At 39.4% G+C, this 14,598-nt stretch overlaps 1 protein-coding gene across 1 annotated transcript in view; it reads left to right on the plus strand.

The window, feature by feature from the left end:
* Atad5 (ATPase family AAA domain containing 5) overlaps positions 1-14,598 on the plus strand; it is a 56,028-nt gene that overhangs the window by 16,502 nt on the left and 24,928 nt on the right. Inside the window, exons 6-10 of the mRNA XM_027426526.2 lie at positions 1,052-1,133; positions 8,539-8,723; positions 11,105-11,259; positions 12,800-12,959; positions 13,625-13,813. Coding sequence (XP_027282327.1) covers positions 1,052-1,133; positions 8,539-8,723; positions 11,105-11,259; positions 12,800-12,959; positions 13,625-13,813 — 771 coding nt within the window. The remainder of the gene's footprint in view (positions 1-1,051; positions 1,134-8,538; positions 8,724-11,104; positions 11,260-12,799; positions 12,960-13,624; positions 13,814-14,598) is intronic.

The following is a 14,598-nucleotide window of genomic DNA, read 5'->3' on the forward strand; positions in this document are numbered from 1 at the left end:
ATGATGGCCTGGAACTCAAAGAGATCTTCCTACCTCTGCCTCCAGAGTGCTGGGATTAAAGATACAGCACCACTGCCTGGCACATTTCCCTACTTTTTAAATTTATTGATTGATTTGTGTGTTCCCATGTGAGGGAGCAAGACAATTTCAGGTGTGGGTCTTCACCTTTCACTTATGGCTTATACCTGAGCTTCAGGGATGAAACCTGGTCTGTCTGGCTCTACCTACTGAGCCATCTCTATAGCTCCCGTTTAAAAAAAAAGTTTTATTCATTAACTAATTATTTTTAAGATTTATTTATGTATTGTATGTATATGAGAGCTCTATCTCCATGTACATCTGCACGCCAGAGGAGGGCATCAGATGCCACTATAGATATCTGTGAGCCACCATGTGGTTGCTGGGAATTGAACTCAGGACCTCTGGAAGAACAGCCAGTGCTCTTAACTGCTTGCTGAGTCATCTCTCTAGCCCTGACTATTTATTGAGACAAGGTCTCACTTCACAATCATACCTGTCCTGGAACTTACTATGTAGAACAAGCTGTCTTTGAACTCAAATCAACTGGCCTCTGCCTTCCAAGAGCTGGGATTAAAGGTGTACCCACCTTGCTCAGCTTCTTTTATTTATTTATTTGTTTGTTTGTTTATTGGTTTTTCGAGACAGGGTTTCTCTGTAACTTTGGAGCCTGTCCTGGAAGTCACTTTGTAGAGCAGGCTGGCCTCGAACTCACAGACATCGTGCCTTTGCCTCCTGTGTGCTGGGATTAAAGGTGGGGGGTGGTGCTGTTTGTTCTTTTTTTAACATTAAAACATTTCAAATTTTAGGTATTTCCCTAGACACACTGAGCAAAATTTAAGGTGTACATTATGGGCTTCTGTAGTTAAAAATGAAAGTTTTCCAGGGAATTCTGATATTACCACATTGATGAAAATTACTATATGGCATTTTTATAGTTAAGAAGGTAGATTTCTAAAAGTTTTTAGAGATAACTGAAGGTAAGTGGAGATGCTAAACATCTAATACTAACCCAAGTATTGCTTTTTCTAAGGAAAAATGAAAATTGCTCCTTTATTTCTTGCCAAGAAGACTAAGAAAACAGCCATTCCTGTCATTGATTTGGATGAAAGCAGGTCAGTTCAATACGAATATATAAACATTAAATGTTTTATGGAATACAAGTTGTATCTACTTGCTTACTTTAACTAGATGTCAATGACCATTTGAAATCTTTCTTACTTTGCATGTGCATGTATGTGTGGTGTGTGTATATAGCATATTTGTGGGTATCTGCTCACATGTGTGTTTGTGTACTTGTGTGCAGTTGCTCAAATATGTGTAAATGGAGGTCAAAGGCAGATAACAGGAATCTTTCTCCATTACCCAGCTCTTCTGTGGGTGCTGAGCATCGAAGCTCCAATCTCCACATTTAGGGGGCAAATGCTTGACTCACTTGAGTCGTCTCCCAGTGCTCTGATGAAGTTTTAAAACATACTGCTCTGCATTTGCGCTCTCCCCTGAAAAACAAAACAAAACATACTGTTGATAATGCTTGCACTACTGTTGAAGGTCTTAGGTTTTTGTAAAGGCTTTGAGGCTATTTCACATAAAATAGCAGAATAAAAAAACAAAACACCCCAAATTATCAAACTTTGTTCATGACTTTGTTTATTCAGTAAATGTTTAAATGTCTACAATGTACCAGGCACTATTTTAGGAATGTTACAGGAAACACATTGCTTGTCCTCACAAGGCTTATAGTCTCCAGAGGGAATACAATCTATAAACATGGCTTAGCAAATGAAAAGTTGACATTGTGTTAAGGAAAGGAACAAAATTTTATTAGTTTATATTAAAGAGATTTTTGTTTGGCCATTTCACTGACAACATGTTACCTGACCTCTGAAGAAAAAGCAGTAGCACATCAAGGGGAGGGATAGTGTTCCAGCCAGAGGAACTATGTGTGTATGGTACCCGAGGCTGCAAGGAATGTGCTAAGTACCAATGATGGCCGGAATGCTAGTGTGACTTGAGCAGCAGAGCAGAGAGGAATGCAAGATTAACTGGAGAGATAGGTATCAGCCAGTAGTAGGTCAGAGATGCCATGGTAAAGAAGTTGCTAAGAGTGAAACAAGTACACAAAGGGTTTTAGACATGAATATACACGTATTTGGATTGTGAAAGCTTAATATGCCTACGAGATGAATCTTATGACTGCATAAAAGTGGGATACAAGGTGATAGAGTAACTTGTCTAACTTGCATGGAGCCACAGTTTAATTTCTAGCCTTGAATGATTTGTGTGTGAAGATAGACACCTGTAGCCGGGCGGTGGTGGCGCACGCCTTCAACCCAGCACTTGGGAGTCAGAGGCAGGCGGATCTCTGTGAGTTCGAGACCAGCCTGGTCTACGAGAGCTAGTTCCAGGACAGGCTGCAAAGCTACATAGAGAAACCCTGTCTTGAAAAACAAAAAACAAACAAACAAACAAAAAGACACTTGTAATCCCAGCCCTTAGAAGATTGGGGCAGGAAGACCAAAGGTTCAGAGCCATCTTCAGATACATAGAGAAAGTAAGGCCAGTCCAGGATACCTAAGACTATATTTTTTGTTTGTTTATTTGTTTTAAAGGGTAGAATGAAAAATAAGTTAAAGAAGATGTAGGAGTATAGATTTGAGGAGTTGGGAATGGAAGCTAGAGTGTTGGATGTGATATATGATTAAATTTTAGGACATAAATTAAATTTTTGTGGGATTGTATGTGTGTGTGTATTTATGTGTTTCTTCAGTACTGAAATTAAACAAGGACCTTGTACTAGTCAAGCAGTCTGTCACTGAACCACATTCCAGCCCTATGTTGTTTGTTTGAGACAGGGTCTTGCTAAGTTACCCAGGCAGGCCCTCTATCCTCAGTCTCCTGAATATAGGTGTGTGCCACCATAGCTGGTAAAATTTTTTCATTATGACTGGGTTTTAGGTTAGGCCTGGTCTTATCTTTTACTCTAGAAAATATATACATATATCTTTCTTTTATTAACACCACCACCTTCATGACAAGAGATTATTATTTAAATTACCTATTCTTACTTCTTAGTCACTATTCCAATGTTGTAAAAAGACCATGATCAAGGCAGCTCTTATGAAGCAAGGTGGTTAGTTGGGAGCTTACTTATAGATTTAGAGGGTATACCAGCCTTTTTCTTTTGGGGCCACCAACTAGCTCCCAAATCATGACAGAGAGACTTCTTTTTGTTGTTGCTGTTTTTGTTTTTCAAGACAGGATTTCTTTGTCTAGCCCTGGCTGTCCTGGAACTAACTCTTGTAGACCAGGCTGGTCTGGAACTCACAGAGATCCGCCTGCCTCTGCCTCCTGAGTGCTGGGATTAAAGGTGTGTGACACTGCTGCCCGGCCCTAATTTACTTTTTATCATAACTAAGAAACTATAAATGTAGTTATTTAGTCTTTAACTCCCTCAAAGACCCCAGAAACATGTAATGTTTCCTAATGATAGGGATATCTGGCTGCCTGGACAGTCACCTAAAGTTTTTCTGTAACATCGGTGAAGCCAACTTTGGCCTACAAGTCTAGTATATCTGAGAGACAGTTCTGAGAAGCAGGGAATTTTTGAAGGACTGTCCTACTGTTTGGCAGTCGCTTTCTTTTGCATCCTTCTAGACAGTGTGCTGTCAGCAGTTGAGGCAAGGGCAGTTTCTCTGCCAAGATGGTTAGCTTTTGCCATAAAGAAAGCAAAACTCCATATGGAGGTTCTTTGATGCCCATCATCTTCTTTGTTTTTGTTTTGAGACAGGGTTTCTTTGTGTAGCTTTGGAGTCTATCCTGGAACTCCCTCTGTGTACCAGGCTGGCCTGAAACTCAGAGAGATCTGCCTGCCTGGGCCTCTTGAGTACTGGGATTAAAGGCATATGCCACCATAGCCCGTCCATCATCTTCTTTTGAAATAAATTGGTGCTGTCAGGAACAGCCATGTCTCACTGTCATGAAAAGCCTTAGGTTATTAAACATATTAAATGCTATAGTCTGTAGGTCTTTGAAATATTTGAAGACCATCTATCTATCTAAGTATATCTGTGTATGACCTTGAAAACATCCATAATATGACTGTTTGACTATTATAGATGACTATTAGTCTGTGTTTCTTCACTATGCGTTACATTTTAAAATGAGCTGCACAGACACAATGCCCCAAACAAGAGTGGAAGCATACATACAGCATAACAAAATTAACTTTCACTTTATTACCAATAAACAAAAATCTATACCAATATAAAATATTTTGAGATTAATGGTTGTTTTTTGGATTTAAGTAGATTCATTAATCTACTCTTTTTTTCCGATCATTCCTATATCATCCCTTTGTTCCCTTTAGAAAGACATCTTTGAATTTAACTCCTTTGTTTAACTTTTTTTCTGACTATGACCAATAACAACTTGTAACCAATCACCGTAAACAATGACAAATATTTATAATCTGTTGAACAACCAAAACCTACCCACACTCCACCTTTTGGGACTGTGGGCATCATTCTCTAAACTACTTCCTGTTGTCTGTGGGGGAACCTTGAGAAAATTAGGATATTGTTAGGTCTTAGCTGGAGTAGTTTGTGAGGCTGGACCATCTCAGCCTTGAAGCTGTTTTAGATGCAGAATTCTGAGACTAGCAGAGGCATTTTGAAATGCTGGATCATCTGGGCCATCTGTTTTCATTGTTGTGTGGTCTCCTTGTTCTGAAAGTACTTTAAAGGTAATGTACATTTCTGTATTAATACGAGTATAGACTCTCTGCCTACCTTCCTATTTCTCCATATTGCTCCATCAGGCTTCAAATTTCTGGGTTCAAGTAAATCATCCTCAGCTTTCTGAGTAGTTGGGACTGCAGTAGGGGCATGTAACTACAATTGGCTATTCTTCATTTAGATATACGTACCCAGGGTAAATAAACAGTTTAAGTTTTACAAAATGTGCGTATTTGTTATCACAACTGCAATAAAGACAGTGAACATTCTCATGCTTCTCAAAAAAGTTTCCTTGCCTCTTTGCAGCTAACCCTGCCCTTGAGGTTGATACATAGTCCAGGCTATGTAGGCCTGACAGTCCTTCCACCTCTATTTCCAAATTTGTTGGAATTTCAGCTGTGAGTCAACATGAGAAGTCTTTCCGTGTTGTTTTAGGTTTTGTTTTTTCTGTATGTGTATATTCGTGTGTGAGTGTACTTTAAAAAATTATCATTGTGGTGGTCACACTTGTAAAAGTCATAGTACAGCTTTGTGAAGTTGGTCCTATCCTTCTATCTTTATGTTGGTTCCAGGGATTCACTTCAGGTCACCAGGCTTTCATGGCAAGCACTTTGCTTGAGCCATATTACTAGCTATGATTTTTTGTTTTGTTTTGTTTTGTTTTATAGAAATATATAAAACAAAATTTTCATGTAGTGCTGGTTTGTCCTTGAACAAAGATGATCTTGATCTCCTGATTCTCCTGCTTTCTCCTTAGTGCTGTAGTTACAGATATGTACTGCCAGCCATGCGGTAGTTGTTAATGCCTTTAATGCCAGCACTCGGGAGGCAGAGGCAGATAGATCTCTGTAAATTCAAGGCCAGCCTGGTCTACGGAGAGAGAGTTCCAGGACAACCAGGGCTACCCAGAGAAACCCTGTCTCAAACCCCATCCTCCCAACCAAAAACCAAACAACAACAACAAGAAAAATGGATATGTATCACCACACACAGTTATAATAAAGCTTTCTTTATAAAATTACCTAGTTTAGGCTGGGCGTCAGTGGCGCACGCCTTTATCCCAGCACTCGGGAGGCAGAGGCAGGCGGATCTCTGTGAGTTCGAGACCAGCCTGGTCTACAAGAGCTAGTTCCAGGACAGCCTCCAAAGCCACAGAGAAACCCTGTCTCGAAAAACCAAAAAAAAAAAAAAAAATTACCTAGTTTCACCACGTGGTGGTGGCTCATGCTTTTAATCCCAGCACTCTAGAGGCAGAGGCAATCAGATCTCTGTGTTCAAGGCCAGCCTGGTCTACAGAGCAAGGTCCAGGATAGACAGGGCTACAGAGAAACCAGTTCTGAGGTTGAGTCTTAAAAAAAATAAAAAATAGTTATATATATATATTATTATGTTTATTTATGCATATGTGTCTGTGTGATTATATACTTTATGGGTTTGGGTGCCCTCAGAGGCTAGAAGAGATGGTCATAGCCCTTGGAGCTTGAGTTAGAAGCAGTTGTGAGCTTCCTGTATTGGGTACTGGGAACCAAACTCAGGTCCTCTGGAAAGAGCAACAAGTGCTCTTAACTGCTGAGCTGTCTCTCCAGTCCGAGTCAGTTCTTATCTGGCTTTAAGACTCATCTGCCCCTTAGTTTTTACTCAAAGGAGAGGAGAACAGATGGAGAATTATTTTTGCAACTTCGTAAAACTTACCAACTCAAATTTGTATAGAAATTTTCAGTACTTGTATATATATCAGGCTAGAAAGGAAATGCAAGCTGTGACACACCACCACACTCTTTCTACCCTCCACCGCTCCAATTTTCCAGTTGCCCCTTACCCACACACTTCTCTCCATTTCAGCTGTGTTTAAGTTTACTGTGATTCATACTCTCACAATAAGCCAACTAAAGTAAATCTTAATGATGAAGATCCTAATTTCCCTGTTACTGTACTGGAAACAGTACTGTTGTGTTGTTATTATTCAAGGTCTCTATGTGGCCTGTCTGATCTGGAACTTACAGCAGTTCTGCCTCAGCCTCCTGAATGCTGGGATTACAGGGGTGTACCACTACATCCAGCTTCTTTGTTTCTTTGGTGGTGCTGGAGATTGAACACAGGCTCCTGCATATACTAGGGAAGGGTTCGCTAACACATTGAGCTATTGTATTAAGTTCTGAATGTGACACTGACTTTGTTTTTCTGATTATAATATAAATGCTTATTTAATAACAACAACAACAACCGTTGTGCTGAGAATGTAGTTCATGCGTAGAGTTCCTGCATCATAGTATGACCCTGAGTTTGCTTTCTAGCCCCAAACCAAACAGCAGGCACAAGGAAGAAAACTCCCGTCTGAAAAGAGTCCCAGTTAGCATTTGGTAGGTGCCTTTTTTTTGTTTTTGTTTTTTTTGTTTTGTTTTTGTTTCTCGAGACAGGGTTTCTCTGTGTAGCTTTGGAGCCTATCCTGGCACTCGCTCTGGAGACCAGGCTGGCCTCCAACTCACAGAGATCTACCTGCCTCTGCCTCCTGAGTGCTGGGATTAAAGGCGTGCACAACCAATGCCTGGCCTGGTAGGTGCCTTTTAAGACAACTTTTTTTTTAAATGTATACATATTTGTCTTATTTAATTAGTAATTTATTTATTAGCAATTTTACCAGCTAATTTATTCAATGTGCTAAATTTGGAAAAGTTTTTTAGATTTCATTGTGTGTGTGTGTTTGTATGTGTGCGCCCGCTCATGCCTGCCTATCTGTTTGTGCAGATGCATGCATATGTTGGCATGGGTGTGAAGGTCAGAGGAAATTGTGAGTTGGTTCTTTCCTCTGTAGGTTCCAGGGATGGAACTCAAGTTGTCAGGCTGGTGTGTGGCAAGTGCTTTACAAGTGAGCCATCTCATTAGGTTGAAGATAACATTTTAAAATGTTTATTTTCTAGATAATTTATTCTTTAAAAGTTTTTATTTTATTATTATTATTATTATTTTGGTTTTTCGAGACAGGGTTTCTCTGTGTAGCTTTGGAGCCTATCCTGGCACTCGCTCTGGAGACCAGGCTGGCCTCAAACTCACAGAGATCCGCCTGCCTCTGCCTCCCGAGTGCTGGGATTAAAGGCATGAACCAAGGCCTGGCTTAATATTTATTTTTTAAAGATTTATTTATTATGTATACAGGGTTCTGTCTGTATTTGTGCCTGCTCCCCAGAAGAGGGCATCAGATCTCATTACAGATGGTTGCTGGGAATTGAACTCAGGACCTCTGGAAGAGCAGCTCCTGTTCTTAACCACTGAGCGATCGATCCAGACCCTCTTTAAAAGTTTTGCATTCATTTATTTACTTGTGTGGGGGTGGGCAGAGATTTTTTTTTTCTTACTACCTTGTTGATCCTAGAGATTGAATTCAGGTTATCAGATTGGTAGCAAGTACCTTTACCTGCTGAGCCTCACACTGGCCCTAAATAGCTTATTCTTCATTTTATTTTATGTTATTTATTTATTTTGAGATAGGTTCTAGTTTGTCTTGGAACTTACTATGTAGACTTGGTTACCTGCCTTGGCCTCCTGAATGCTGAGATTAAAGGCATGCACCACTACACCTGGCTAGTCTTTAAAATTATTTTTATTGCATTTATTTACTTACATGTGTATAAACATGTGCCATGCTTGTGAAGATCAGAAAACAATTTGTTGGTGTTGATTCTCTCCTCTATGTTGTGGTTACTAGGAAATTGAACTCAGGTTGTCAATTTATTACTTTCAGTGCTATAACTTTTGCTTATATTTTTTCAAATAATTTTCTTCAAAGTCAAGATTCATCAGAACAAACTCAGGATTGTGATGTACAGTTTAAAGCAAAGCGTGATTTTCTAATGAGTGGTTTGCCAGATTTGCTGAAACGACAGATTGCAAAGAAGGCTGCTGCACTAGATGTATACAATGCAGTGAGTACCAGTTTCCAGAGGGTTGTTCATGTACAGCAGAAGGATGATGGTAAGTTCATTTTGTGTTTATGTGTGTATGTATATTTTTGTTAATTTATTTATTTAGAGAGCGTTTTCGTGTAGCTTGGCTGTCTTGGAACTTACTATGAAGACCAGGCTGGCCTGGAATGTATTTATTTTTGAGCCAAGGTTTTATTCTATAGCCCAGTCTGGCCTTGAAATTATGTACCCTTAAAATTAGTGGTACTACTGCTTTAGCTTCCCAAATGTTGGGATAAGAGACATGGGCCAGTACCTGGCTAAGTATTTATTTCTTTGATATTTTTCAAGTCAAGTTTTCTCTGTGTGACAGTCTTGGCTGTCCTGAAACTTGCTTTGTATACCAGGCTGGCCTTGAACTCACAGAGATCCACCACCACTGCCCCACTTAAGTATTTATTCTTACTATATTAGAAGTAATCTGATAATCTGTAAAGTGATGTTAGAAAAAAAATAGGAACTGTTGGGTGGGCGGCGAACGCCTTTAGTCCTAGCACTTGGAAGGCTATGGCAGGCAGATCTCTGTGAGTTCCAGGCCAGCCTGGGCTACAAAGTGAGTTCTAGGACTGCCAGGGTTACTCAGAGAAACACTGTCTCAAACCCCTTCCCCTCCCCCACAAAAAAGAAAGAAAGAAAAGAAAAGGGACTTGGGGATGTCCCTGGTTGGTAGAATATCTGCCTGCATATGAAGCCAGGGGTTTGATCCTCAGCACAACAAAAGGTAAAAGTGAGGCTAAGCTTTAAGGACAGTGGCACACAGCTGTTATCCTAATACTGGAGCATGGCAGCAGGAACATCAATTGTTTGAGGCCATTATGAGCTATAGTGAGACGCTGGGGTTTTTGGTTTTTTTTTTTTTAAAGAAAAAGAGTTGGAGAAATGGCTCAGTGGTTAGGAACACTTACTGCTCTTTCAGAGTACCTGTGTTTGAGTTCCAGCACCCACATGGAGGTTCATAATCACCTGTAATTCCAGCTCCAGGAGATCAGGGTTTATTGCGTTCAGGAAGGAAAAACTCCTGTCCACGTGTGCTACACATTCATAAATGGAGGCACACGCACAAAAATAAAATAATCCTAGCATTTAGGAGGTAGAAATAGGTGAAACTCTTTGAGTTCAAGGCTAGCCTGGTCTACATAGTGTGTTCCAGACCAGCTAGAGCTACATAGTGAGACCCTGTCTTTAAAAAAATGAAAGAAATGCTTTCAAAAATTAATAAATTTTTTGTTTGTTTGTTTTGTTTTTCGAGGGGTTTCTCTGTAGCTTTGGAAGCTGTCCTGGAACTCTCTCTGTAGACCAGGCTGGCCTTGAATTCACAGAGATCCACCTACCTCTGCCTCCCAATTGCTGGGATTAAAAGCATTTGCAACCAACACCTAGCTGTTTTTTATTTCTTGAGACAGGGTTTTTCTATGTAGCCTTGACTGGCCTGGAACATAAGCTATAGACTAGGCTGGCCTTGAACTCACAGAGATCTGCCTGCCTCTGTCTCCTGAGTTCTGGGATAATTAAAGGCATGTGCCACCACCTTCCAGCAATAAATAAAATTTTTAAAAAGAAGAAAATGGGGTAGGTGTTCTGGTTTTATAGCATTGTGATGGTGATTTTAGTGATTACAAGTATATTTTATCCTTTTTTTTTTCTAATCCCTGGACCCTTTTACTGAAGATGCTCTCATACAGGGCAAAGAAGGCAGAGGGATCCTTATCCTGTCCCTTGTGTCATCCTTGCATCCCTGCTGTAAGGGACTGTGGATGAGTACTGTTTTAATGTTTAAACTTGGACTTGTTGTGAGACTAGGTCTGAGGATCTGTAGGTCATGGCCTGTTGAATATATATCAGGTTAGTACTAGCCTGGGCTCCATAGTGAGGCTCTGTCTAAAAACAAACAGGACAACAACAAAAAGTCAAAACCTTAGACAAACTCTAACTCAGAATGCTAAACAGTACCTTGGTTTTTTAACCTATATTATCAAAGTTGATTTACAAAGAAATGAGCTTTCTGGTATTTGCTCATTTTTTACAATTAAAGAGAAAATGAGGTAATTTTAATCAGTTGTTTTTTGGTGGGGGCCTTGCTTTGATGCCTAGGTGAGCCTTGTGCTCAGTCCTGTCAACCTCTCAAGTGCTGGGATTATAGAAGTGTACCATGGCATGGCTAAGCTGTGCATTGTTGACTATGTATTCACTTGGGTGTTTGATATTTTTGTTTGAACTATATAGCTGCTTTGGTTTGTTTCTTTGCTGGGGTTTTTGCTTTTGTTTTTGTTTGGTATTGCTGGACATTGAACTCAGAGTCTCATATATAAGATTTATCAGACCTTTTTGTGTTTGCATGTTTGATATTCCATAAATAGTGGTAACTTAGGATAGTTCTCTGTTTTTCTTTAGAGTATTGGTTATGGCATTTGAAGCCACCTTCTTGTCCTCTGTTAACTGAATTTAAAGAATTGAGTACTAACGTAACAGATGTCTCAAAATGTGTTCTTGCTCTTGGTGAATTTTCAACATTAAATTCAAATCCAAGAAGTAATTCTGCTATTGTGGTAAGTTCAGAGAAACTATCCATGATCCACGGGTTATTGTTTCCCAGCTTTCGGAAGAAATCACTGGCTATCAACTGTTTAGGCTAGGGGGTTCTTCTTTTCCTAGGCTCTAGTTTTAAAAACAATTCTAATTGAAATACACATTCTCAGCCAGGCAGTGGTGGCACATGCCTTTAGTCTCAGTACTCAAGGCAAAGGTGGGAGGATTTCTGAGTTCAAGGCCATCCTCATCTACAGAGCTAGTTCCAGGACAGCCAATGCTATACAGAACCTTGTCTCAAAAAAAAAAAAAAAAAAAATAAAGAAAGAAAGAAAGAAAAAAGAAAAAAAAAGAAAAAGAAAGAAAGAAAAATAAATAAAAGGAAAAAGGAAAATACATATTCTCTTTAAATAGTCATAGAGCTTTAAAGACATGTATGTGTTCCTCAGTATATGTGTACCATGTATGTACAGTTGCTCACAGAGACCAGAAGAGGACATGACCCCTAGAACTGAAGTTAACAGGCAGTTGTCAGTCGTTTAATGTTGGTTCTGGGAACTGAACAACAGAGTGTTCCTAACCACTGAGCCATTTCTCTAGCTCCATTAAAACATCAGAATAGGCTGGGCGGTGGTGGCGAACGCCTTTAATCCCAGCACTCAGGAGCCAGAGGCAGGCAGATCTCTCTGAGTTCGAGACCAGCCTGGTCTACAAAAGCTAGTTCCAGGATAGCCTCCAAAGCCACAGAGAAAACTATCTGGAAAAACCCAAAAAACAAAAACAACAACAATTAAAAAAACCTATCAGAATAGGGCTGTAGAGATGGCTCAGTGGTTAACGGCACTGGTTGCTCTTCCAGAGGTCCTGAGTTCAATTCCCAGCAACCACATGGTGGCTCACAACCATCTGTAATGAGATCTGGCGCCCTCTTCTGACCTGCAATCATAGTGCAGACAGAATACTATACACAATAAATAAAAAAAATCTTCAAAAAAACCCCACAAAACATCAGAATAATTAATGGTAGAGCCAGGCATGTGGATACATGTGTATAAACCAAGCACTTGGAGGGTTAAGGCATGAAGTTGATGAATTTAAGGTCAGCCTGAGCTATATATTTGAAATCTTTATTTTATTTTGAGAAAGGTTTTCAAATTCACTATGTTGCATTGGCTGTCGTGTAGCTCATTATGTAGTCCAAGCTGGCCTTGGACTCACAGAGATCCACCTGCCTCTGGGATTAAAGGTATACACCACCTGGCAAGACCCTACCATTAAAATAAAATAAAAAAGAATAAAAAAGCAATTTTAACAGAATATTAGATTATACATCACATTTAAATATTTTGTAAGCTGGAACTGTGTAAAGTATTATTAGTTGAAAGTAGACAATAAATATATGAAATAGGTCCTTCCAAAGCTAAGCTTTTGTGTCCAGTGACTGACGCTAATATTGCGTTGATAGTGACTTTCTGGTTAGGAAGCATTTGGTAGGTAGTGTTGTGACTCAGGCAGTAGATGATATGGGCTTGTTATTGTACATCTTGTTCTTCATTGCAGTTGATGAGGACAAGGAAGGAGTTTACGAAAGAAGTAAGAAATCTTTTGCTGGAGGAAATAAAGTGGTCAAATCCTGAGTTTTCTTTAGGAAAATATTTTCCCTTGCTTCTAAAAAAGCAAATTGAGCACCAGGTACTTTCTGAGGGTCATGGTAAACAAGGTTAGTGATAATCATTGTCATTTATGTCTACATTTGAGTTTTGTGTCCTTTTTTTTTTTTTTTTTTTTTTTTTTTTTTTTTTTTTTTTGGTTTGGTTTTGTTTTGTTTTTCAAGACAGGGTTTTTCCATGTAGCTGTGGCTGTTCTAGAACTCACTTTGTGGTCTAGGCTGGTCTTGAACTTAAAAAGATCTGCCTGCTTGCCTCCTGAGTCCTGGGATTAAAGGAGTGTACCACTATCACCCAGCTTTCATTTGAGTTCTGAAAGATGAAGACCCATTTTTTACTCTTAGAGTGGTTATTACAGACAGAATTTTGCTGCCAGCTGGCGAGGGAGATTGTTTAGGAGTGCAGTGTAGTGTTTGGTCCTGCTAACTTCTAGAGATCCCAACCCAGGCAGATCTAGCTATGTTAAAATGCTAATCATTCATTAGTAAAGCCTTAAATGAAGTCATTGCATCTTATGTACAATCTAAATACAATTGCATCTTGTACAATCTAAATATTAAGGTTCGACTTACTCTAATTACATAATATTTGATTCTTAAGTTTTCATCTTAATGTTGTAAGACTATAGGATATTTGAAAGTGATAGGAAGATCATTGGGTGTTAAAGATTGTTTTATTGATTAGTAAGCACATACATCTCTCTCAATTCCCAAAATAGCAAGTCCACAACTACAGCCTCATGTCAATCAAAAGGAAACCAAAAGGAAACGTGTAGAAACAGGAAATCAGAAGTCAAAAAGAAAGAAACCAAATGAATATTCAGTGAGCCCAGAAAAGATAAAGGAGAAGTCAGAAGATCTTGACAAAAGAGTCAGCTCTTCTGGGATAAATCTACAGTCTTCCAAAGGTATATTTCTTAATATCTCAGGGAAGAAGCAAACTGCTGTTAAGTACATGTGAAGTCAAGACAGAAGCAGTAGATGATGGTATTCTGATAATAGATGAAGGCAGAGTCAGTAGCAGAAATACTGTCCTTTCCTGGCAAATTGGATATTTTTCCCTTTCATCCTAGAACACATGATTTTTTTTTAAATTTTTTATTTTATGTGTGTTGATGTTTTGCCATGGTGTCAGGTCCCCTGGAACTGGAGATACAGACAGGTGTGAGCTGCCATGTTGGTGCTGAGAATTGAACCCAGGTCCTTTGAAAGAGTAAACAGTGCTTTTAACCACTGAGCCATCTCTCCAGCCTGAACATATGATTTTTAACCTCTCAATCCCTACTTCATTTTGAGATAGTCTTATGGAGCCCAGGCTAACCTCAAACAATCTCATCTGACCTTGAGCTTCCTGCCTCAACCTCCCAAGCACCAGGATTGTGAGCATGCCATATTTATGTATATTGCTGGGGACTGAACCCAGGCCTTTGCCCCTGCTAGGCAAATATTCTACCTACTAAGCCATATTGTGAATTCCTAACCTGTCACACTCCTTTACCACTCTCCCCATTTTTAAAAAAACAGTCTTCTGTTGGTCTTGAACTTGTTCTTTTGTCTCAGCCTCCCAAATAGCTGTGTTGGCTTACACAAAAGCGTGTTAACATGTTGGTGTTTAATTTATGGTTGTATTGTTCCACTATAAATACACATGCTGTTTTGTTTGTAGACACAATATCCTGCTGTGTATCCCTGG

This window comes from Cricetulus griseus, chromosome 7 (genome assembly GCF_003668045.3).
Source record: "Cricetulus griseus strain 17A/GY chromosome 7, alternate assembly CriGri-PICRH-1.0, whole genome shotgun sequence".
Lineage (NCBI taxonomy): Eukaryota > Metazoa > Chordata > Mammalia > Rodentia > Cricetidae > Cricetulus > Cricetulus griseus.